Raw genomic sequence first — 27,419 nt, forward strand, 5'->3', positions numbered from 1 at the left:
CTTCCTTATGCTTTTATTTTTACTGCCACTATCTGAAGAGTAGAAAAACAATGAACTCTTGCTGATAAAAATTCATACTTCTGTTACATCTCAAGAAGCAATGGAGCTATGTTTAAGATTTGAAACTAAGAAGAAAAATGATCAAAGTCAGCTAACCTGGGAAAAACTACTGAACAAGGTCTAAACTCTAAAAATTTCAAGTTATCTAGAACACACTGTTAGCCAAAAACCAACTCTTAAAGCTCTAGAAATCAAACTTATTGTTGAAAAATCACAGGACACTTCCTCATTCTGGAGGAAGTGGCATTTCAGTGCCAAAGGTTCTTTCTTAGTGTTATCTTTGTTGTTAAAATTGATACTGTAATTTTGTTGAAAATCAAACTGTTATGTATAAATATGTTTCAGTGACTTTAATAAGTGCAAACAGAATGACTTTATTCACTGCTTTGTAAAGTCAATCAAGCTTATCAGATAGAGCCGACAAAAATAGATTTTGCTGAATTGCCATTTTTTTTTTTCTTTGTAGGAGCAACTAAAAAATAAATCAATACTATGAAAAGCCCTGATGAAATGCTTCTTGACAAATTTTTGGAAAAAAGTTGGAAAATCAAAATGAATACTGTATTTAGAGAATAAGGGCATGCAATATATTTAATACACAATGCCACACCTTGTGGTTAAGACTGAATCAACCAATAAATTGTTAAGGAGAAAAATGGAAACTTCCCTAAGAAAAAATTTAGAGAAACCTGTGTATGTGTACAAAACACACACACACACTATTTTTTCCTGGTTCAAATTTATGAACTAAACAATAACTTGTTCTAGAAAGCAACTGCAAATGAAAACAGTTCCATAAGTTCATTTTTGAAATAAAAATTGGCACACTATCTATTCTGTTACTACAAAGACATAGAAAAGATTTAAATTTTATTTTTAGTGAAATTTATTGTAATGATTTTTTTTAATTATAGAAATAGGTTGTAAGTTACAAAAAAAAGATGAAAAACTTTTAAAAGGAAAAATTCTATATGTTAGGAGTAAATAAGATTCAGACCCCATTTTACCTATTTTAAGAAAATTATATTCCTTTTTCCTCAAGTGTATCAATGAAGTTTGCTTTTAGGTTTAACATGCAATCTAATGCGTAAAAGGCAATATTCACAATGTGTTAGTGAGAGTTGGTTCTAGTAACAACTGTAAAATCCCCACTGCAGATAATATTGGCCACTGAACATATTATGAAAGGCATCCAAAAAATAACTCTTCCAACATTTAATGTGAGGCTAGCATAGACTGACTGACTAAATAATTTGTTTTAATCCAGAAAACAAAATATAACAAACCAGGAATGCTTCTGTGATAAGATCAGAACATTTTCAAAAGTTACGGTAAATTTTAAACAGTTTTACTGATCTGTATCCTGATGACCCTGCTGGTAGATATGTGTAAACACACCTACATATGAGGGCCTTGTACATTAGCACAGATGGCAATACATGACATGTAAACAAAAGAAACATGCTAACCTGGACAGCAACTTGGTAGCCTTAGCATCCTCTGCTGAACTCGTGTCATCCCAGCAGGATTTTCTCCGACTTAGCTGCAGGCTGACCTGAGGAACGCCCTCAGACAGCTCTGGGTGTGGTACCCTGTGGGTCCAAATAGATCCCTCACTACTGGATTTGCGGATCTAAAACACAAAATTAGAAAAAGAGAGAGAAAGGAGTTTTAAAAAACCTTCCAGTTAAGACACTGAAGACAGTTTATCTGAATTCATTAATAATCTATTAATCATACTCCAGAAAAATATCAACTGAGATATAGAAATAAAAATGTGTATAAAAATTCTTTTACAGCAAAGGGTACAGTAAAGGGGTGATACCAATATTTCTGAGGGGAACTTTCAAACCATATACAATCCACACACCTCTCCTGGACTCTCAAACCAATTTTCCCCAGGCCTAATGCCTCCTTAGAATAACTATTCTATGTAATGAGAGATTATGAGAGTATATAAGATGGCAACCTAGAAGAAGAGAATAAATAGCTAGAAAGAAGCAGAAGAAAATAAGTATGAGAACCAGTGAAATAAAGAATTCCAGTGTGGGATAGTTATGCAGAAATATTCACTACCAAGAAGCAAAATACACACCAGTTTGCAAGTTTCCATTGTAATCTTTTGTAGGGCAAAGCATGGTGTAATACATTTTGAATTAAGGAAATAAATGCGAAAAATACCATCTTTTTACTTTTCTTCTATCTCTGGAATCACGGACAACACAAATGCCAAATGAATACTCAGAGTACAGACTTTTTATACCTGAGGTCTCTCCAACCCCAGAAATACTCTCACATTGTCTTATTTTAAGTCAGAAAAAAATGAGAATACGATCAATATTCTTTTCCTAAAAATGTGTAAAAATCATGTCAGAATCTCAGGAAATTTTCAAAAGCTTGGATCAACTGTATATGTTACTCTGGAAGCTTTTTCTCACCTTGAGGACTGTCTCTTCCTTGTCCTTTCACCTAGAAAGTCACCTGCTGATCACTGACCAATCCCCAACCAAATCAAATCTTAACTTCCTACGAAGCTGAGATAAGAATACACTGACCACAGAGCTTCACTAACTACTACTGTCAGGTCTAAATAACCTTTCCCATTTCTGAATTCCTGTTAACTCACCACCACACAATCTACACTTCATTGCATGTCATCTAATAGCATAATCTTAGTCATCTCGAGTTTCTAGGTCACGTGGTCTCAACCAGATTGCCCCTTCTTCTTCTTTATATTATTTGTAACATTTTTATTGGGCTTCCTTGATGGCTCAACGGTAAAGAATCCTCCTGCCAATGCAGGAAACACAAGTTTGGTCCCTGGGTTGGGAAGATGCCATGGAGAAGGAAATGGCAACCCACTCTAGTATTCTTGCCTGGGAAATCCCATGGAAAAAGGAGCCTGGCAGGCAGTTCATGGGGTCACAAAAGAGTGGGACATGACTTAGTGACTAAACAACAACATTTTTACCAAAAAGTCTAGCAAAGTTTTAAACCCATTAATAAACACTTATTGTCAGACACTCAACTACAAGATATTCCCAAGACATTGAGTGAACAAGAGGATAGGATAACGGACAATTAAAAAGAGTAACAAGAGAGTAGCACTGACATATATATACACCACTAGTCCATTCTGAAGGAGATCAGCCCTGGGATTTCTTTGGAAGGAATGATGCTAAAGCTGAAACTCCAGTACTTTGGCCACCTCATGCGAAGAGTTGACTCATTGGAAAAGACTCTGATGCTGGGAGGGATTGGGGGCAGGAGAAGGGGATGACAGAGGATGAGATGGCTGGATGGCATCACTGATTCGATGGACGTGAGTCTCAGTGAACTCCGGGAGTTGGTGATGGACAGGGAGGCCTGGCGTGCTGTGATTCATGGGGTTGCAAAGAGTCGGACACGACTGAGCAACTGATCTGATCTGATCTGACTACTACTACTACTGCTGCTGCTGCTGCTGCTACTAAGTCGCTTCAGTCGTGTCCGACTCTTTGCGACCCCATGGACTGCAGCCTACCAGGCTTCTCCGTCAATGGGATTCTCCAGGCAAGAACACTGGAGTGGGTTGCCATTTCCTTCTCCAATGCATGAAAGTGAAAAGGGAAAGTGAAGTCGCGCAATTGTGTCTGACTCTTAGCGACCCCATGGACTGCAGCCTACCAGGCTCCTCCATCCGTGGGATTTTCCGGGCAACAGTACTGGAGTGGGGTGCCATTGCCTTCTCCGATATATACACTACCATGTGCAAAATAGATACCTAGTGGGAACCTGCTGTATAGCACGGGGAGTTCAGCTCAGAGATTTGATGACCTAGAGCAGTGAGATAGGGGTGGGAGGGAGGGAGGGAGGGAATATGTGTCCATATAGCTGATTCATGTTGTTGTACAACAGAACCTAGCACAACATTGCAAAACAATTATACTCCAATAAAAAATTAAATATTAGGCTTAATGTTTAAAAAAATTACACGGGGAAAACTATGAACATAAATATTTAGTACATTCATACCACTATGAGAATTACATGAAACTGATTTAGCAAAGAGTTACATTTAGCACAAAATAAACACTAAGTAAAAGCTAGGCTTTACTAGTATAGTTGTTATGTAAAATCTGCCCAAATCTGATGATTATCAATCAACTCTTCAGTTGCATTTCTCTGCAGAATACACATAAGTTCATGAAAATCAAAGAAAAATTCTAAAAAATTATGAACTAACTATAGCTCATAGCTGTATTAGCCAAGAGAAATACTCAGGTAAACAGCAAAACAATATGAAAAATGTAAATACATGTGATTATATTTTTCATACAGGGGCTCCTTTTTCATGTGACTTTTCATAAGAAATAAACATGGAATATCAATTAAAAAACACTGAAAAAATAGTGTATTTTCTCTCAATATTGAAATGAATGTAGGTTCAGTGAAAATCTGGGTTCTAAATTTGATTCAACAATTTATGCAAAAAAAATATTCTAAGGTACAAAAAGGTGACATGCAGCTTACTCCACCTTGCCAGTTCACATTAAAATAGCCTCCTTAATGAACAGCATGAAAAGGCAAAAAGGTAGGACACTGAAAGATGAACTCCCCAGGTCGGGAGGTGCCCAATATGCTACTGGAGATGAGTGGAGAAATAACTTCAGAAAGAATGAAGGGATGGAGCCAAAGCAAAAACAATACCCAGTTGTGGATGTGAATGGTGATAGAAGCAAAGTCCAATGCTGTAAAGAGCAATATTGCATAGGAACCTGGAATGTCAGGTCCATGAATCAAGACAAATTGGAAATGGTCAAACAGGAGATGACAAGCGTGAACATCGATATTCTAGGAATCAGTGAACTAAGATGGACTGGAATGGGTGAATTTAACTCAAATGACCATTATATCTACTACTGTGAGCAGGAATCCCTTAGAAGAAATGGAATAGCCATCACAGTCAACAAAAGAATCCAAAATGCAGTACTTGGATGCAATCTCAAAAACGACAGAATGATCTCTGTTTCCAAAGGAAACCTTTCAATATCACGGTAATCCAAGTCTATGCCCCAACCAGAAAAGCCGAAGAAGCTGAAGTTGAACAGTTCTATGAAGACCTACAGACTTTCTAGAACTAACACCCAAAAAAGATGTCCTTTTCATTATAGGGGACTGGAATGCAAAAGTAGGAAGTCAAGAAACACCTGGAGTAACAGGCAAATTTGGCCTGGGAGTACAGAATGAAGCAGGGCAAAGGCTAACCGAGTTCTGCCAAGAGAACACTGGTCATAGCAAACATCCTCTTCCAACAACACAAGAGAAGACTCTACACAGGGACATCACCAGGTGGTCAACATTGAAATCATATTGATTATATCCTTTGCAGCCAGAGATGGAGAAGCTCTATACAGTCAGCAAAAACAAGACCAGGAGCTGACTGTGGCTTGGATCATGAACTCCTTATTGCCAAATTCAGACTGAAATTGAAGAAAGTGGAGAAAACCACTAGACCATTCAGGTATGACCTAAGTCAAATCCCTAATGACTATACAGTGGAAATGAGAAATAGAATTAAGAGACTAGATCTGATAGACAGAGTGCCTGATGAACTATGGATGGAGGTTTCTGACATTGTACAAGAGACAGGAATCAAGACCATCCCCAAGAAAAAGAAATGCAAAAAAGCAAAATGGCTATCTGAGGAGGCCTTGCAAACAGCTGTGAAAAGAAGGGAAGCAACAAGCAAATGAGAAAAGGAAAGATATACCCATTTGAATGCAGAGTTCCAAAGAATAGGAAGGAGAGATAAGAAAGCCTTCTTCAGCGATCGATGCAAATAAATAGAGGAAAACAGGATGGGAAAGAGGAAAGACCTCTTCAAGAAAATTAGAGATACCAAGGGAACATTTCATGCAAAGATGGGCTCAGTAAAGGAAAGAAATGGTAGGGACCTAACAGAAGCAGAAGATATTAAGAAGAGGTGGCAAGAATACACAGAAAAACTGTACAAAAAAGATCTTCAAGACCCAGATAATCATGATGGTGTGATCACTCACCTAGAGCCAGACATCCTGGAATGTGAAGCCAAGTGGGCCTTAGGAAGCATCACTACAAACAAAGCTAGTGGAGGTGATGGAATTCCAGTTGAGCTATTTCAAATCCTGAAAGATGATGCTCTGAAAGTGCTGCACTCAATATGCCAGCAAATTTGGAAAACTCAGCAGTGGCCACAGCACTGGAAAAGGTCAGTTTTCATTCCAATCTCAAAGAAAGGCAATGTCAAAGAATGCTCAAACTACCGCACAATTGCACTCATCTCACACACTAGTAAAATAATGCTTAAAATTCTCCAAGCCAGGCTTCAGCAATATGTGAACCACGAACTTCCAGATGTTCAAGGTGGTTTTAGAAAAGGCAGAGGAACAAGAGATCAAATTGCCAACATCCGCTGGATCATGGAAAAAGCAAGAGAGTTCCAGAAAAACATCTTTTTCTGCTTTATTGACTATGCCAAAGCCTTTGACTGTGTGGATCACAATATACTGTGGAAAATTCTGAAAGAGATGGGAATACCAGATTACCTGACCTGCCTCTTGAGAAACCTGTATGCATGTCAGGAAGCAAAAGTTAGAACTGGACATGGAACAGCAGACTGGTTCCAAATAGGAAAAGGCGTACATCAAGGCTGTATATGGAGAAGGCAATGGCAACCCATTCCAGTACTCTTGCCTGGAAAATCCCATGGACGGAGGAGCCTGGTAGGCTGCAGTCCATGGGGTTGCTAGGAGTTGGACATGACTGAGCGACTTCACGTTCACTTTTCACTTTCATGCACTGGAGAAGGAAATGGCAACCCACTCCAGTGTTCTCGTTTGAAGAATCCCAGGGACTGGGGAGCCTGGTGTGCTGCTATCTATGGAGTTGCACAGAGTTGGACATACTAAGTGACTTAGCAGCAGCAGCAGCAGCAGCAAGGCTGTATATTGTCACCCTGCTTATTCAACTTAAATGCAGAGTACATCATGAGAGACACTGGGCTGGAGGAAGCACAAGCTGGAATCAAGATTGCCAGGAGAAATATCAATCACCTCAGATATGCAGATGACACCATCCTTATGGCAGAAAGTGAAGAAGAAGTAAAGAGCCTTTGATGAAAGTGAAGGAGGAGAGTGAAAAAGTTGGCTTAAACCTCAACATTCAGAAAACTAAGATCATGGCATCTGGTCCCATCACTTCATGGCAAATAGATGGGGAAACAGTGGAAACAGTGGCAGACTTTATTTTTTTGGGCTCCAAAATCACTGCAGATGGTGATTGCAGCCATGAAATTATAAGATGCTTACTCCTTGGAAGGAAAGTTATGACCAACCTAGACAGCATATTAAAAAGCAGAGACATAAGTCTGTCAACAAAGGTCCATCTAGTCAAGGCTATGGTTTTTCCAGTGGTCATGTATGGACGTGAGAGTTGGACTGTGAAGAAAACTGAGCGCCGAAGAATTGATGCTTTTGAACTGTGGTATTGGAGAAGACTCTTGAGAGTCCCTTGAACTGCAAGGAGATCCAACCAGTCCATCCTAAAGGAGATCAGTCCTGGGTGTTCATTGGAAGGACTGATTTTGAAGCTGAAACTTCAATACTTTACCCACGTGATGCAAAGAGCTGACTCTTTTGAAAAGACCCTGATGCTGGGAAAGGTTGAGGGCAGGAGGAGAAGGGGACGATAGAGGATGAGATGGCTGAATGGCATCACCAACTCGATGGACATGGGTTTGAGTGGACTCCAGGGGTTGGTGATGGACAGGGAGGCCTGGCATGCTGCGGTTCATGGGGTCGCAAAGAGTTAGATATAACTGAACGACTGAACTGAACAGAACTGAATGCCATACTAGGATTCAGATACCAACAACTACATGACAGGGGCGAGGGTGTGTGACATTGCAAACTAGTGAGTAGAAGCCAGAAATGTGACTAAACATTCTACAGTGCCCAGGACAGCCTGCCATGAAAAAGTTATCTGCTCCAAACCATCAGTAGAGCTGACTTTGAGGAACCCTGCTTCAGAGCGAACAGGAAGAAGAAATCTATATGGAGGCCATTTCTCTATGCTTTTCTTCTGGTTGTGTCCTCCCTTTTTGTCATTGGCATGTTAACATATAAGGGGCCAAGATCAGCTCTGAACTTAGCAAGAATGGGTCAAGGAGGTCACAGAGCCCTACCTTATCTACCCAAGAATTGCTAGTGACTCAATGAGGTTCTGGGCTTCCCTTGTGGCTCAGCTGGTAAAGAATCTGCCCACAATGTGGGAGACCTGGGTTTGATCCCTGGGTTCAGAAGATGCCCTGGAGAAGGGAAAGGCTATCTACTCCAGTATTCTGGCCTGGAGAATTCCATGGACTGTATTGTCCATGGGGTTGCAAAGAGTCGGACATGACTGAGTGATCTTCACTTTCACTTTCCATGAGATTCAGGCAAGCCCTGTGGGGCACAGATTTACTGCAACAAAAATAAATATCTTATTGTAATAAACAGAGTGAATGCCTTTGAAGAGACCCACCTGCAGTTTCAGAGCACGTGACTGCAGTAGAAAAATGGCCAAGGGTTTGGGATACTGACTTGGGTAGACAGCTTTCTTTTTCCATTGAAGATATCCACGAATTCACACTACTTTTGCTCCTTTATTTTAGTGATCTTTGTGATAACTTTTGTACTTGAAGGTGAAAACTATTAAAGCCCTCCAACCATCTATGAAAAACATTTTGCTAAGAATTCTGCCATTGGCTGTTTGAGATAAGGATCTAGGCTTATGTCGCGTGATTTATGTGTACAACTCAAACACTAACAGTTCTAGGAATCTTTAGGAAGGCGCATTCTGTGCATGTACTTGCAGGTATGAAAGAATCTAAGAAGCAATTTGAAATATGTTGGTATTTGAGATGCCAGGGAAATAGAAGAATAACCTTTGAAAATGTAAAATTAAGAAATATTCTTAGATGCTATTGCGGTTAGTGTTATAACTATTTAGTGACACTCTGCTAGCATGGTTCCAAGAGATTTACATAAATTAACCCATTTAATTCTTACAACAACCCAAAGAGGCAGGGACTATAATTATTACCATTTCACAGCTGAGGAAATGGAGGCATACTTTGAGTTGTCTGTCCAGTAAGGAAGTGGCAGAGACACAGTTATAACCCAGAGAGCCAGGCCTCAGGGCCTGTGCTTACCACTACCCTGTATATTTGGTCATAAGTTAAATGCTAAATTATAAGAAAAAAAGGTTTGTTTTTTTTTAATAAAAATCACATTATATCTCATAATGCAACCCATTTTCTTCTTTTCTTAGGGGCATTAATAATTAAAACTTTCTTTAAATTTATCTCTGTGGCACCCACTGAACTATTCTAGCAATATGATCTTAGGGGAAAGAAATCAGATACGAGGAAACTATTTGGAAAATGTGCTCATCATATTTTTATTTATAATATGTTCCAAATAAAATCATTCTAAATAGACAAATTACTATAATAGGTAATTATTGCCTATGTATATGATGAAAGTATATTTAGTCATTAAAATATCTACAAAGGTTTAATGGGACTGTGAAAAAGTTTTGTTATGATAGATAATACAGTGTGCTATGATATATAAGTGTGAGTTAGCAAATAAAAATGTGTGTAAATGTGTGTGTGTGTATACAAATATACATATAGGTTTCCCTGGTGGCTCAGTGGTAAAGAATCCACCTGCATTGCATGAACCACAGGAGACATGAGGACACAAGTTTGATCCCTGTGTCAGGAAGATCCCCTGGAGGAGTGCATGGCAACCCACTCCAGTATTCTTGCCTGGAGAATTCCCATGAACAGAGAAGTCTGGTGAGCTACAGTCCATAGGGTTGCAGAGTCGGACATGACTGAAGCGACTTAACACAAGCATATATATATATATATATATATATATATATATATATATATATCTATATATATCTATATCTAATAATACTTGTGTTATTTAGGTATACTATATCTAAAATATACATAAAACAAACTTATGGTTACCAAAGGGGATGGTGGAAGGATGGATAAATTAGGAATTTGGGATTAACATATACACACTGCTGCTGCTAAGTCACTTCAGTCGTGTCCGACTCTGTGCGACCCCATAGATGGCAGCCCACCAGGCTCCCCCGTCCCTGGGATTCTCCAGGCAAGAACACTGGAGTGGGTTGCCATTTCCTTCTCCAATGCAGGAAAGTGAAAAGTGAAAGTGAAGTCACTCAGTCGCGTCCGACTTTCCAGACCCCATGGACTGCAGCCTACCAGGCTCCTCGGTCCATGGGAGTTTCCAGGCAAGAGTACTGGAGTGGGTTGCCATTGCCTTCTCCGATATACACACTGCTACATATAAAATAGATAGCAAAGACCTATTGTATAGCACAGGGAAATCTACTCAATATTTTGTAATAACCTATAAGGCAAAAGAAACTGAAAATGAGTATCTATATATCTATATATCTGAATCATTGTGCTGTATACCTGAAACTAACACAACACTATAAATTAACTGTACTAACAAAATTAAAAACAAACAAAAAATAAAACATACATGAACAAATTTCAAAGGTCCAAAACCAAATTCTGCCTTAATCAGTACTACAAAGGTTTTTAACATGGTCTAATCTTTAAAAACTGAACAAAGAATCCAGCACCACAGAAAAACATGTCTTTGATGCCACAATCTGATTTACCCTGAAACATTGATGTGACTAAAAAGAAAAGACATGAAAAAATAACACTTGTTTTGATATTTATCCATGTAAAATCTGTAACTGTGAGGGCACAACAGTGCCCTCTGTGCCATGCGCAGGTGTGGGGTAGGAGCCGTCCGCTCTGAAACCGAGCAATGGCAGGTGAGTTCAGAAACAGGAGGGACTCAGTTTAGTGGATGGGGACCAATCTCTCTGAAACCTGTAGCCCCCTGTCCTTTTATAGGTGAATATTTCCTATTATGCTTCTTCCTAGAAAAGGGATGGGCATGTGAATCAACTGTAGAAAAATTTATAACAATTTGGCACACTATTATGAAACTATATTATTAATACATAATTTTTAAAAGTTTAAGTCTAACAAACTTTAATGTTTTGGTCTTAAGGAGTGCTGTGCTTGAATTCTGAAATGGTAAAAGTCTATTCTTTCCAACATCAGGTACTTCAAGAGGAGATTAGAACAGGGCAGAAAATTACACTCAAGGCTCAATGATGAAGGGAAACTGATAGCAGGATGAAAGCAGAAAAGTTAATATTTAACATTTAGACTTTCTAAATAAAGTTCACTGGACCTTCTCAATATCCTTGACCTTTTCTGTCCTGCACTTGTCATTTGTTCAAAGAGGACAAAGCCTCTTGCTTTTCCTTCACGTTCATTAAACTTAGCACCTTCAGAGGAAGAAACGGTGAAATAAGTACCAGGAAACACATGTTTTACTCTAATTTTTTTATAAAAGGCATTTTTAGCTTAAACATTTTTTAAAACCTTCTAAATTAGAAAAAATTTTAAAAGCCTTTGATTTTGCTCAAAAATGATTTAAATTTTGCTTTTCAGAAGTGAGACTTATTTATTAAACAGCAGCTATCAATTCTCCTGATAAATAATCTGATCAATCTTTTATGAGCCAGCTACAGTGCAAGCCTTTTCATACTGTTCATGGGGTTCTTAAGACAAGAATACTAAAGTGGTTTGCCATTCCCTTTTCCAGTGGACCATGTTTTGTCAGACCACGTCATTACTTTGCTGAGAAAGGTCTATCTAGTCAAAGCTATGGTTTTTCCAGTAGTCATGTACGGATGTGAGAGTTGGACCATAAAGAAAGCTGAGCACCTAAGAATTGATGCTATTGAACTATGATGCTGGAGAAGACTGTTGAGAGTCCCTTGGACTGCAAGATTAAACCAGTCAATCCTAAGGGAAATAAGTCTTGAATAGTCATTGGAAGGACTGATGCTAAAGCTGAAGCTCCAATACTTTGGCCACCTGATGCAAAGAACTGACTCACTGGAAAAGACCCTGATGCTGGGAAAGATTGAAGGCAGGAGGAGAAGGGGACGACAGAGGATGAGATGGTTGGGTGGCATCACCAACTCAATAAATATGAGTTTCAACAAGCTCCGAGAGTTGGTGATGGATAGGGAAGCCTGGCGTGCTGCAGTCTGTGGGGTTGCAAAGAGTAGGACATGGCTGAACTGAACTGATAGTGCAAGTTAATTAATGTTCCAGGTTTTTTTTTTTTAAAGTAAGTTATTAACTTGCTTTAAGAAAATTTGCAAGGTAGCTTCTTACGCATATCTTTTTTTTTCTCTTTTTTTTTTTGTATAAATGGGTCAATGGTAAAATTATAACTAATTAAAATCTCATCTTAATCTAAATTTTAGAGTGAATCCATACTTGGTATAAAATCATCTTAACTAAGGCGATTAGAAAAATTACTCACATGTGAAAAAACAAAAAATTCACAATATAAAAAGTTCATCTTGAAATGTATTTAGACTTCCCTGGTGGCTTAGATAACGGTGAAGCATCTGCCTACAATGTGGGAGACACAGGTTTGATCCCAACCCAGGGAAATGTAATAGATCAGATTAATTACGGTTTCACAGTGTGGCTCAAGTAAGTAACAAACCTCTTAGGACTTGGTTAACTCTTCTCACACCTCCTCTCTCCTCTGTAAAAGCTACAGGCTATCACAGCAGAAATTTTTGTCTGTTTTGTTAATTGCTGTTGCCTTGCATCCTAGAGTTGCATTTGGTAAATAGTAGAAGACTGTTAAATATTCCTATAATGAATAAATGAATAACAGAACGAACTGATAGTATCTACCTTTCTTTCACAAATATTGATACCATAAAGCAGATTAATTCCACTGTGTAAGCCTAATTATTCTTATTTTAAAAGTGCCATCTATATTCAGTTTCAAAATTTAGTTAGTTGAAAAAGAGCTATGGTAAAGAAATGGGTAGAATCTAAATTTACGGAGCATGAGGATTATTAATGCAACACCAGGAAACTGCATTTACTTGAAATAAGCAGCCCCGTAGTAGAGCCATGTGGCCTGGGAGTTAGGCTCAAGTAAGTCTCATCTTTCAGGAGCTGCTCATAGAGAAATCTGTACATGGCAGTAAGGTGAGGCCTCTCACTAGCATCAATACAGTTCCATCTGCTATTACCAAGTTCAAGTTTCTGACTTTAGGTCTTTCATCAGGAAAAAAATTCAGGTGTGTAAACTGAGTAGTTTAGGAATTTATATGTAAGATTTCTACAAATTCTCATTCTATTAGTAATATAAAAATCTGCTTTGAAAATTTTGATCATTTATCTCTAATAAAAATCAATGATCAATCAATGGGAATGTTTAACATCCAACCCTAAATGCAATCCTTTGGCCTCAAGTTCTTGTGAACTTAGAGGACAGGATTACACAGGGTGATGGGGCCTTAAAACAAAATGTTCTCTGGATGCTCAGGGATCCAGAGGGATGCTACTGACTCTAGATGGAATGCCAGGAAGCAGTGCTTCTTCCCCAGGGGTGCACATCAGAATATCCTTCGGAGATTTTAAAAAAGTGGTACACTTGCCAAAATTCATCCTACCACCTCATTTCCCATTCCCATCTCCAATAGATACTGGCCAGGTGAATTTTTAAAAAATCCTTAGAATAATGTATGCTGATTCAGAATTTAAAAAAAATCGAGAAGTAAATAATTTCTCTTCAAGGTTTTGAAGGTAAGTGTTAAAATGGAAAAATAAACTTAACATTAAATAACTGAATTGCTTGATTATGGCTGGTCCCACAAGTTTCATGTTCACGCAAGAAAAATAGGTGGAAGAGTCAGAAATTAAATGACTATTTTAGAATCACTTAGGTTTTTTTTATTATAAATTTATTTATTTTAATTGGAGGCTAATTACTTTACAATATTGTATTGGCTTTTAATCACTTAGTTTTAAAGCTGATGAGAGGTCTGTTCTAATCCCATCATCCCAGAAATAATGTCCAGGGGTCACAGAACTGAAATGATTTGTCCAGAATTGTACAGAGAATTGGAAACTTGACTATTAAAACCCCCTTCTCCTGACCAAAGTGAAGGTGAGAAATGAAGTAATGAACTGTCAAATGCAGGGCAAACTAAATGATTAATGGAAGTGCAGGGCAGCAACACGCCTTCTGTGGCCTGGTGGGAAAGCAGATGGCAACACCTAGGCAGGGAGCTCTGCACTGCAGCTCTGAGGAGCTGTAAGCTAAAGGGTCTTGGCTCTGTAGTGACCTCCAACAGCCTCATTACCCCTCCTAGCCTGGCTTACCGATTTAGCTCATTTGGAGGAAATATATTTTTATAGCTCTGTTTCTTTTGGCTGTGCTGTGTGGCATGCAGGATCTTAGTTCCCTGACCAAGGACTGAACCCGTGCTCCCTGTATTGGGAATGCAGAGTCTTAACTACTGGAATGCCAGGGAAGTCCTGGAATACATTTCTATCTTGTTAAAGTCAGGGTTGTTTGGGGTTTGTGTGCTTAGTCACTCAGTCATGTCCAGCTCTTTGAGACCCCATGGACTGTAACTCTCCAGGGTCCTCTGTTCATGGGGATTCTCCAGACAAGAATACTGGAGTGGGTTGCCATGCCCTCCTCCAGGGGATCTTCCAGACCCAGGGGTCGAACCCAGGTCTCCCACATTGCAGGCAGATTCTTTCAGTCAGTCAGTCAGTTCAGTCATTCAGTCATATCTGACTCTTTGCGACTCCATGGACTGCAGCACGCCAGGCTTCCCTGTCCATCACCAGCTCCCAGAGCTTGCTCAAACTTATGTCCATTGAGTTGGTGATGCCATCCAACCATCTCATCCTCTGTCGTCCCCTTCTCTTCCTGCTTTCAACCTTTCCCAGCGTCAGGGTCTTTTATGTAAAAAAACAAACAACAACAAAAAAGACCACCTAATCCAAACTGATGTAAGATTTTCCTCAAATTCTGCCTTATCAGTGGAGCTATCTCTGACAGTACAGAATAAACAGCAAAATGCCCCACTCCCTATTAACATGACCCTACTAAATCAGTCCTGAATATTCATTGGAAGGACTGATGCTGAAGCTGAAACTCCAATTTGGCCACCTGATGTGAAGAACTGACTCATTTGAAAAGGACACTGATGCTGGGAAAGATTGAAGGAGGGAAGAGAAGGGGCTGACAGAGGATGAGATGGTTGAATGGCATTACCAACTCGATGGACATGAGTTTGAGTAAGCTCCAGGAGTTGGTGATGGACAGGGAAGTCTGGTGTGCTACAGTCCATGGGGTCATAAAGAGTCAGACACGACTAAGTGACTTGAAATGAACTTTATTTATTTCCACTGCATCCAGTACCATCAAACACATTGTGTATCTGCTGCTGCTGCTGCTGCTGCTAAGTCGCTTCAGTCATGTCCAACTCTGTGCAACCCCATAGACGGCAGCCCACCAGGCTCCCCTGTCCCTGGGATTTTCAAGGCAAGAACACTGGAGTGGGTTGCCATTTCCTTCTCCACATTGTGTATCTACTTTCATTAGTTTTTGTCTTTTCCCCCCAGCAGATGTAAGTTCCATGAGGGCAGAAACTTTGGTTCGTGTTGCAAACACTGTGGGATAGAGAGAGAGTGAAGGGAGAGTGAAAGAAAGGTAAGCCCCCTCCCACCCCACCTTAGAGAGAAATCCCACTGCTTACTTTTATTGGCCAAAATTTAGTCATGGTGACACACAGCTGCCAGGGAAACTAGGGAAAGTGGTTTTATAGCTGTGCATCCGTGTACCCAGCCAAGAAAGAGAAGGAGATTAGATCTTGGGAGGCCACTGGCAGTCTTGACCACAGACCTAAAGAAATAAAGGAAAGTCTCAGAAGAATGTCTGGGGAGGAGCATTTCAGATGCAGAGCAGTGCAAAGATCCTGAGGAGGAAGCATGATTTGCAAGTCTGAGGAGCAGCAAGGAGGCCACTGTGGCTGAAGACAAATGCGTGAGAAGAGAAGTGGCAGGAGGTGCCGTCACTGAAGCAGCAGAGGGCTTAGATCATGGAGACCTGTGGGCACTTCTGAGACTTTGGTTTTCACCTTGAGGGGGAAAAAACTTTGATAAAGTGTTGAACAGAGAAGAAACAGGTCTTTCATTTTTAAAAGGATCCTTACTGCTACATCAAGAAAAGACTGGTTAGTTATTAAAGGAGACCAGCTAGGAAGTAACTGAGAAGTTTGTGGATTGGATCAGGGAGACATTGAGAGAAGACCAGATTCTGGACATGCTTTGAACGTGGAGTCAACAGGATTTGCTGATGCCATGGACAGGAGGAAGGATTCAAGGATGACTCCAAAGATTTTGGCCCTAGCATTGAAAAAAAGGAACTGCCATCATGGAGTTGGAAAAGACAGCAGGAGGTACAGATTCTGGTGGGTAAATCAGGAGTTTATAGCTCTAGACATGCTAGAATTGAGATGCACATAAGATAGACAAGTGGAGATGTCACGGAGGCAGTTAGATACAGGAGTTAAGAGTTGAGAGGCTTGAACTGCAAATACATGTTTGGAAAGTATCTGTATATAGATGGTATTCAAAAACCAAGTAATTGGAAGAGATCACCTAGAGAGTGAATCTAGATAGAGAAGGGAAGAAGACTAAGAACTGACCTCCAGAGCACTCCAAGGTTAGACAGACTAAGGAGTGGACAGTAAAGTAGAGGGAAACCCATCAGTGTCCTGAAAGGCAAGGGAAAGGGGTCTCAACAAGGAAGGAATAAATTCAGTTACCATATAATCCAGCAATTTGAAAACACTGGTCCACATAAAGACTTGTATGTGAATGCTCATAGCACCATTATTCACTAGAGTCAAAGAATGGAAACAACTCAAATATCCATCACCAGATGAATGGACAGCTAAATGTGTATATCCATATAATGGTATATTATTCAGCAGTAAAAAGGGATGAAGCAATGATATATGCTACAACAGAGATGAATCTTGAAAACATCACATTCAGTGAAAGAAGGCAGATGCAAAGGAAATATACTGGATTATTCTATTTATATAAAATGTCCAGAACACACACATCTGGAGAGACAAAACGTAAATCACTGGCTACGAGGGACTGAGTGATGGGAAGTGACTGCAAATGACTATGGGGTTACTTTATGAAGTGATGAAATGTCTTGGATATGTGAATATATTAAAAATCATTGAATTGCAAATTTATAATTAGCTCAGTTGGTAAAGAATCTGCCTGCAATGCAGGAGACCCTGGTTTGATTCCTGGGTCAGGAAGATCCACTGGAGAAGGGATAGGCTACCCACTACAGTATTCTTGGGCTTCTCTTGTGGCTCAGTTGGTAAAGAATCCACCTGCAATGCAGAAGACCTGGATTTGATCCCTGGGTTGGGAAGATCCCCTGGAGAAGGGAGAGGCTACCCACTCCAGGATTCTGGCCTGGAGAATTCAATGGACTGTATAGTCCATGGGGTTGCAAAGAGTCAGACATGACTGAGTGACTTTCACTTTCACATATTATGGTACACAAATTATATCTCAAAAAGTTGTATTATACATCAAAAAATTATATCTTTAAAAAAGAATGCATGACCAAGTGTATCAAATGCTGCTGACAGGGTGAATAAGATGAAAATTAAAGCACTGGCCACTGATTTTCGCAAAGTGGCATCATTTGACAAAACCATTTCATTCTGTAGCAGGACTGATTAGTGTGGGTTACAAAGAGAACAGAGAAGAAGTGAAACAGCAAGCTTGTATAATTCATTGAGGACTTCTGTTGTAAGAAATAGCAGAGCAAATGGGTGAAGGTTAAATGATGAGGGGCATGTTGGAGTCAAGGAAGAGGTTGAAAGTGTTAGTTGCTCAGTCATGTCTGACTCTTTGCAACTCCATGGACTGTAGCCCACTGGGCTCCTCTGTCCATGGGATCCTTTAAGCAAGAATACTGCAGTGGGCAGCCAGCATTCCCTTCTCCAGGGGATCTTCCCGATCCAGGGATTGAACCCCAGTCTCCTGCACTGAAGGCAGATTCTTTACCATCTGAGCCAACAGAGAAGCTCTCAAAAGGGGAGGTCCTCCCCTGTCCTCCCAACTAAGTTTGGAAATACAGCATATTTCTGCACTAATGGGATTGATTTGGTAGAGAGACAAAAAAACTGATGATCCCAGAAAGAAGGAGAGGGTAGAGGGTATGGGATCTTATCCACAGGGGAGGGCTGCTCTAGGAGAGAAGCAAACACAGCACATCTCCTGTGAGTGGAAGGAAGGCAAGAGCACAGCACAGGTGCAGGGTGGATAAAGGTGAGAACTTGTGGACACTCTTCTGATGTTCTCAAATGGAAGTAAGGTCATCATCTGACAGTGAACAATGAGAAGGGGGATGTTGTAGGTTAAGGACAGGAGAATGTATACAACAGTGTTTAAAAGAGAGTAGAGAGAAAGGTTTGGAGAGAGCAGTTGGACTGCCAGCAAAATGAAGGCCCATTTGAGGATGGTAGTCACACATTTAAAGTGAGACATCAGGTCCAGAATTAGTAGACAAAAGGTAACAACAAAGATCAGGGTAGAATTAAATAAACCAGAGGCTAAAAAGACAACTAAAAATGAAACTAAGAACTAGATTTTAGAAAAGATAAGCAAAACAGATAAACTTTTAGCTAGATTCACAATGAAAAAAAGAGAGAGGATTCAAATAAACAAGCGAAGGAGGAAGTGTTACAAATGATACTACAGAAATACAAATGATCATAAATTATTAAGAACAGTTATATGCTAACAAATTGGATAACCTAGGAGAAACAGATAAATTCCTAGAATCATATAATCTACCAGGACTGGATTCAAGACTGAATCAAGACTAAAGAAACAAATTGTGAACAGACCAGTCACTAGTAAAGGGGTTGAATCAGTAATCAGAATCTTCTGAACAAACAAAAGTCCAGAACCAGATGGTTTCACTGATGGAGTCTACTAAACATTCAAAGAATTAATACTAAATTTCAAACTCTTACAAAAAATAAGAGAGCAGCCAACACTTCCAGATTCATTTTATAGGTCAGTAAACCCTGATACCAACCAGATATGGATACTAGAAGAAAAGAAAATTACAGGCCAATATTCTTAATGATAATTACAATTTATAATTTAATGTATATGCAGAGTACATCATGCAAAATGCCAGGCTGGATGAAGCTCAAGCTGGAAACAAGAATGCTGGGAGAAATATCAATAACCTCAGATATGCAGAAAACACAACCCTAATGGCAGGAAACAAAGAGGAACTGAAGAGCCTCTTGTTGAAGGTGAAAGAGGAAAGTGAAAAAGTTGGTTTAAAACTCAACATTCAAAAAACGAAGTTCACGGCATTTGGCCCCATCACTTCATGGCAAATAGATGGGAAAACAATGGAAACAGTGACAGACTTTATTTTCTTGGGGTCCAAAATCACTGTGGCTGGTTACTGCAGCCATGAAATTAATTAAAAGATGCCTTCTCCTTGGAAGAAAAGCTATGACAAACCTAGACAGATATATCACTTTAATGACAAAGGTCTACAAAGCTATGGTTTTTCCAGTAGTCATGTACAGATGGGAGAGTTGGACCATAAAGAAGGCTGAGTGCCAAAGAATTGATGCTTTTGAACTGTGGTGTTGGAGAAGATTCTTGAGTCCCTTGAACTTCAGGGAGATTCAACCAGTCTATCCTAAAGGAAATCAATCCTGAATATTCATTGGAAGGACTGATGCTGAAGCTCCAATAATTTGGCTATCTAATACGAAGAGCCAATTCATTGGAAAAGACCCTGATGCTAGGAAAGATTGAAGGCAGGAGGAGAAGGGGAAAACAGAGCATGAGATGGTTGGATGGCATCACTGATTCAGTGGACATGAGTTTGAGAAAAATCCAGGAAATGGTGAAGGACAGGGAGGCCTGGTGTGCTACAGTCCACGGGATTGCAAAGAGTTGGACATGACTGAGCAACTCAACAACAAGTCCTTAATGAACACCGTTGTTGTTTAGTTGCTAAGTTGTGTCCAACTCTTTTGTGATCCCATGGACTGCAGCTCATCAGGCTCGTCTGTCCATTGGATTTCCCAGGCAAGAACAGTGGAGAGGCTTGCCATTTCCTTTTCTGAGGCATCTTGACCCAGGGATCAAACTAGAGTCACCTGCATTGCATGCAGATTCTTTACCACTGAGCCACCTGGGAAGCTTAATGAACACACATGTTAAAACTCTCAACAAAATATTAGCAATGATACATTAAATTAAAAAGTATATTAAAAGGATCACATACTATAATCACATGGGATTGAATCCAGGGATGCAGTGATGGTTCAATATCAGAAAATCAATAAATGTGAAACACTGTATTAACAAAATGAAGGATAAAAATCATAATATTCTCAATAAAGAAAAAGCATTTGTCAAAAATTCAACCTACAGTCAAGACAAAAAAAAAGACCCTCTCAACAAAATGGGTATAGAGAGAATGCAATTCAACATAATAAAAGTCATATATGATCAGGCCACAGTTAACATGATACTCAACAGTGAAAAGCTTAAAGCTTTTCCTCTGAGATCAGGAAAAAGACTTTGATGGCCACTCCTGTGACTTTTAGTCAACACAGTGTTGGAAGTCCTAGCCAGAGCAATTCAGTTCAGTTCAGTAGCTCAGTCGTGTCCTACTCTTTGCAACCCCATGAACCGCAGCATGCCAGGCCTCCCTGTCCATCACCAACTCCCAGAGTCCACCCAAACCAATGCCCATTGAGTCGGTGATGGCATCCAACCATCTCATCCTCTGTCATCCCCTTCTCCTGCCCTCAATCTTTCCCAGCATCAGGGTCTTTTCAAATGAGTGAGCTCTTTGCATCAGGTGGCTAAAGTATAAACAGTGTCAGCTTCAACATCAGTTCTTCCAATGAACACCCAGGACTGATTTCCTTTAGGATGGACTGGTTGGATCTCCTTGCAGTCCAAGGGACTCTCAAGAATCTTCTCCAACACCACAGTTCTTCAAAGCATCAATTCTTCGGCCCTTAGTTTTCTTTATAGTCCAACTCTCACATCCATACATGACCACTGGAAAAACCATAGCCTTCACTAGACAGACCTTTGTTGACAAACTAATGTCTCTGCTTTTTAATATGATGTCTAGGTTGGTCATAACTTTCCTTCAATTAGGCAAAATAAAAGTTAACATATTGTTAATAAAAGTTAACAAATCAAAAAGGAAGAACTTTTGCTTGCAAATGACATGGTCTTGTGTACAGGAAACCCTAAAGGTGCCACCAAAAATAACTATTAGAACAAATGGATTCAGTTAAAATCAGTATTCAAAAATCTATTGTGTTTCTGTAACTAATAATAAACTATCAGAAAGTGAAATTAAGAAAATAATTCCATGTATAATTGCATCTAAAGAATAAAATATCTAGGTATAAATTTAGCCAAGGAAATGAAAGACATGTATAATGAACACTGGAAGATAGTGATGAAAGAAACTTAAGAAGAAACAAATAAATAGAAAGATACCCCACACTCATGGATTGGAAGAATTAATATTGTTAAAATGTTCTATATAATACTCAAAACAATAAACAGATTCAATGCAATTCTTATAAAAATTCCACTTTAATTTTTCACAGAAATAGAATAAATGGTCCTAAAATATGTATGAAAACACACAAGACTCCAAAATAGCCAAAGCAATCTTGAGAAGGAAGAACAAAGCTGGAGGCATTGTACTTCCTGAACTCAAACTACATTACAAAGCTACAGTAAATAAAATAATATGGTATTGGCATAAAAAACAGACTCAGATCAACAGAACAAAATAGAAAACTCAGAAATAAACTCAAGCATATCTGGTAAATTATGACAAAGGAGAGATAAGAATATACAATGGAGAAAGAATAGTATCTTCAGTAAGTGGTGTTGGGAAAACTGAGCAGCCACATGGAAAAGAAACTGGACCACTATCTTATCCCATACACAAGAATAAATTCAAAACACATCAAAAGACTTGAAGGTAAGATCTGAAACCATAAAAATCCTAGAAGAAAATAGGAGGTAAGCACATTAACATTAGTCTTGAAAATGTTTTTTGGATTTGACATCAAAAGCAAAGGCAACAACAACAACAAATAGACAAGTAGGAGTATATCAGTCTAAAAAGCTTCTGCATAGCATAGGATACCAACAAAATAAAAAAGTAACCTACTGAACAGGAAAAATATTTGCAGGTCATGTATCTGATAAGAGGTTAATATCCAAATTATATAAAGAACCCATTCAACTCAATAGAAAAAAAAATCCAATTAGAAAATGAGGATCCGCATTTTTCCAAAGAAGACAGATGGTCAACAACAGGTACATGAAAAGATGCTCAATATCAATCATCATCAGAGAACTACAAATCAAAATCAAAAGTAACATATCATCTCACATCTGTTAGAATGACGATTATCAAAAAAAAAAAAAGACGTTTCAAGGATGTGGAAAAAAGGGAACCCTGTGTATTGCTGGTGGGAATGTAAATTGGTACAGCCACTATGGAGAACAGTATGAAGGTTTCTCAAGAAACTAAAAAACAGAACTGCTATATGACCTAACAATTCCACTGCTGAGCCTGTATCCAAAGAAAATGAAGTCGCTATCTCAAAAATATACCTTCAAACCCATGTTCATTGTAACATTACTTATAATATTAACAGTGAAAGTGTCCATAGACAAATAAACACACAAATAAAATCTGATACAGACACACACAATGAAAAAAGGGAAATCTTGCCATTTTCACCAAACTGGATGAACCCTTGAGAACATTATGCTATGTGAAATAAGTTAGACAGAGAAAGACAAATACACATGATCTCATTTACATGTGGAATCTAAACAAAAAAAAGAAGCCCAAAGAAACAAAGAATAGACTGTCGGTTGCCAGAGGAATGGGGAAGCAGGTGGGTGAAATAGGTAAAATTAATTAATGTGGTCGAAGATACAAACTTCCAGGCATACGATAAGTCCTGAGGATTTTATGTACAATGTACTGACAATAGTTAATAATACTGTGCTCTATGTTTGAATGTTGCTAAAAAAGTAGATTTTAAAAGTTTTTATCACAATAAACAAAAAAAGTTGTAACTATATGTGATGATGGATATTAATTAAACTTATTGTGGTAATCACTTCATAACACATACAGCTGACTCTTGAACAACAAACACAGAGGATTAGAGATGCTGATGAAAATTCAAGTTTTACTTTACCATATGCCCTCTATATCTGCAGTACTGCATGAGTTATTCGACACACCATGGATCATGCAGTACTGTTGTTGGTATTTACTGGGGAAAAAAAAAAACCCATGGACAGGTGAACCTGAGCAGTTCAACCCTGTGCTGTTCAGGGTCAAACAGCATGTATCTCAAATCATAATTCTGTACACCTAAAACTAGTACAGTGTTATGTGTCAACAAATCTCAACAAAAAAATTAAGTGGGGTATAAGTTTAGTTTTGTGGGTTTCTCTAGCTCTGTTCAGCTGCTGGGGTAGGCAAGGAGTGAGCAGCCTGCTGATTTCAGAGAGGGTTGAGATTTTAAGCAAGCAGATATTAGCTTCTTTATTCTCATGTTGCAAGTGATTGTTTACCTGCTGTCAGTCTCTAGTGACACTTGAGTGTATGTCTTTCACACTGTTGCCTCCTCTGCCTATAACTTTGACATATAATAGGTGATTATTAAATATTTAATATAATATTAATGTTTATAACATTATATTGTATACGTATATACTAATATAATAAATAATAAATGTTTAATATCGTATTTTATTTCTGAAAACATTTTATAAACTATTTTGTTGATTATTCTCCCTCCCTAAAACACAGCCAATGAATTAGTTAGACAGATTTACTTATAAACTATTTAAGACTACAGTTTTCCCCTACAGGTTCTTTATATTTAAGTGGAAAAAAGTAATATTTTCAGAAAGTAGTTACTTTTCAAAAGTAGTCTGTTTTCTGAAAACTAATCAGATGAGGTCACCAAAATACTAATCAAACATAAAATGTCTTCTGATAATGTCATGGGTGAGTTGAGGTGGATGAAACTGGAGCCTATTATACAGAGCGAAGTAAGCCAGAAAGAAAAACACCAATACAGTATACTAACGTGTATATATGGAATTTAGAAAGATGGTAACAATAACCCTGTGTAGGAGACAGCAAAAGAGACACTGATGTATAGAACAGTCTTATGGACTCTGTGGGAGAGGGAGAGGGTGGGATGATTTGGGAGAATGGCATTGAAATACGTATAATATCATATATGGAATGAGTCGCCAGTCCAGGTTTGATGCACGATACTGGATGCTTGAGGCTGGTGCACTGGGATGACCCAGAGGGATGGTATGGGGAGGGAGGAGGGAGGAGGGTTCAGGATGGGGAACACATGTATACCTGTGGCGGATTCATTTCGATATTTGGCAAAACCAATACAATATTGTAAAGTTTAAAAATAAAATTTAAAAAAATAAATAAATAAAAGAAAAAAAAATAAAAAATATTAGCTTATTCTTCTAGGCATAAACATGGGGGCATGTAACCCAACCCAGCCTAGGTGTCTCCAAAAAAAATGAGAGCTAACTCCCCAGGGAAAGATACGTATTTGCAGGATACCTGGTTGTAAGACTTCTCATACTGTTCAGCAACAGATGAGCTTCCTCCTCTGGAAACTTCTAGTATAATTCTTTCTCCCATGTCTGTGAACAGTAATTATCAAGCGATCTGGTTGTGTTTTTATGATAAATTCATAATTAAAGGTACATTTTTCAGGGGAGGGAAAGCACCTCCCACATCAAAAACAGTGAAGGAACAGAATATTGCATTTAAGGCTCTTTCTGAAGGTGCTGTTTCGGTGAGCAGGGCAGCAACTTCTATCTGCACGTATTTGTCAATGTGTGTTGTGAGCATGACTGCCAAAAAATGATTAAAGGGATAAAAAAAAAAATGCTCTTTGTAGTCCAAGCTTTCTTTAAACAGAGGTCTTACTATAAACAAGGAAAGCTGATGGAACGTTTTGTACTCCTTTTGCCAAACTCTGAAACTAATGAACCCTAATCCGCAAAGCCACCTGGGAATAACAAGATCTAGTCAGTGGAGTTTCTTTCCTTTTGGCAGAAGTCTCCATTATGGCCCAGCTCAGTGCAACAAACTGGAAGATGTCACTGGGTTGTTTGGTTTTAGTAAAATACCTATTCTCAATACATTATAAACCATTTTCATTGTCATAAATATAAGTATTTTATTTTACATCACATTCATTTCTGGGGAAGAAACTGGCTTTGAATTCTACATATTTCTTCCTGTTGCTGGTTACATGATTTGGGGCAAGTCTACTTTCCAAAGCTGCACTGTCTCATCTGTATAATTGAAAACCTACACCTCCTAAGACGTGATGGAAATTAAATGAGATAATTCGCATTCCATTAGCACTGAGAACAGAATAAGCACATAATAAATGAGAGATGTGAGAGCTATTAATTTTAACAATTAACAGATACAATAAAGGACTGCAGAACTTGGGACAACATGTCACTATTACCAAATTAACCTAGTGATTTAATCTCAGACAGCATTCTTCAAATTTGACAACAATGCAATTCAATGAGTGTTTATTGAACAATTACAACATGCTGGGCCTCGGGTTAAGTCCTGGCATCATTAGTGATGCTGGCTGCTGTCTTAAAGAAGTAGAGTATCTAGCAGGGAGACAGACACACAGACTCCTACCTCCAGTAATGAGCATAACTGCAGTAAGAGCTAACTGCTATGTTTACTGAGTAGGAGGCATAATATAGTATGTATAGTTCCCCTTTTTAAATTAAAAAACAACCCTATGAATTAGGTACTGTTATTCTCAAGTTATCAAGGTGAGAACTGAGATACAGAGAACTTAAACTTGCTAAGGTTTATTAGCAAGGTCACCTTGCTAATAAAGCGACGAATCTAGGATTGGAATTTCTGGCAACCTCACGAAGGAGCCAGCAATCTTAACTATTATGCCACCCTGCCTCTTATATTTTTAAATACATACAATAGTAACAGATATTTACTGAGCAACTTTCCATCTGTAAGTTGAGGTGGAATAAATGAGGGGGAATAAATCAGACGTATTTCTGCACCCTGGAGCTTGTGGTATAGTAGGAAAGACAAATGCTAATCACATAACTGCATGAATATATACATATGAACTATGATAAATGTTAGAAAAAATTGTTAAGTAAAGTGAAGTGAAGTGAAGTGAAGTGAAGGTTGCTCAGTCGTGTCCGACTCTTTGCAATCCCATTAACTATATGTCCATGGAATTCTCCAGGCCAGAATACTGGAGTGGGTAGCTTTTCCCTTCTCCAGGGGATCTTCCCAACCCAGGGATTGAATACAGGTCTCCTGCATTGCAGGCAGATTCTTTACCAGCTGAGCCACAAGGGAAGCCCAAGAATACTGGAGTCGGTAGCCTATCCCTTTTCCATTGGATCTTTCTGACCCATGTATCAAACCAGGGTCTCCTGCATTGCAGGTGGATTTTTTACCAACTGAGCTATAAAGGATGTATAATATATGCACTATTATTTGAGAATATATACAGGGCACACAATCAACTCTGCCTGAGGCAGATAGTGGTGAGGAGAGAAGGCCTTTCACAGGGTAATAGGAACAGGAACAAAGGTACAAAATAAGGAACCTGAAATGCCTGGGCATGGAGCAAGTACAAAGAAGTGGGGGCAAGAGCTGAGGCTGAAGGACTGTGTTGAAGTCACACTGCTAAAGGCAAGTGTACTGTGCTAAAGGGTCTGACTATTATTCAGTACACAGTGTTGAACAAAGCATTTTATAATACTTATTCCAGCTACAGTGGTGGAAGAAAGACTTGGGCAATAAACAGTTTTGGGCCAAAACGTCTTCAGACACTAACCTTTGCCGATAATAAAATGCCCCAGATTACATTCATATCTTTTTCACATTTTAACTGTGATATTCAGTAGAGTATGAGGAATGAGTAATTTTGGGTTGCCTCCACAATGCTCATATCCCCGCTTCTCCTCTGCCAATGTCCCCAATTTCTATTGGTGTGCAATGGGGTTCCCAAGAAGGTGACTCCTCTCCTGGCTTGGGGTGAATCATGTGACCTAGACTGAGTCAATTAGTATATTCCTGTTTTCCAGCCACAGTAATTTGTGACGGTGAACCTCAGGAATTTTCCTGGGAATGCTACAACAAAAGGTTCTCTCTCATTTCAGTGAACAGTAATGC

General features: G+C 38.9%; 1 protein-coding gene across 7 annotated transcripts in view; it reads right to left on the minus strand.

The window, feature by feature from the left end:
* FAM13A (family with sequence similarity 13 member A) overlaps positions 1–27,419 on the minus strand; it is a 330,402-nt gene that overhangs the window by 121,974 nt on the left and 181,009 nt on the right. For all 7 annotated transcript variants that reach the window (XM_055587622.1, XM_055587621.1, XM_055587620.1 and 4 more), the window contains one exon: positions 1,530–1,693. In XM_055587622.1, the coding sequence (XP_055443597.1) occupies positions 1,530–1,693 (164 nt within the window). The remainder of the gene's footprint in view (positions 1–1,529; positions 1,694–27,419) is intronic.

This window comes from Bubalus kerabau, chromosome 7 (assembly GCF_029407905.1).
Source record: "Bubalus kerabau isolate K-KA32 ecotype Philippines breed swamp buffalo chromosome 7, PCC_UOA_SB_1v2, whole genome shotgun sequence".
NCBI lineage: Eukaryota > Metazoa > Chordata > Mammalia > Artiodactyla > Bovidae > Bubalus > Bubalus kerabau.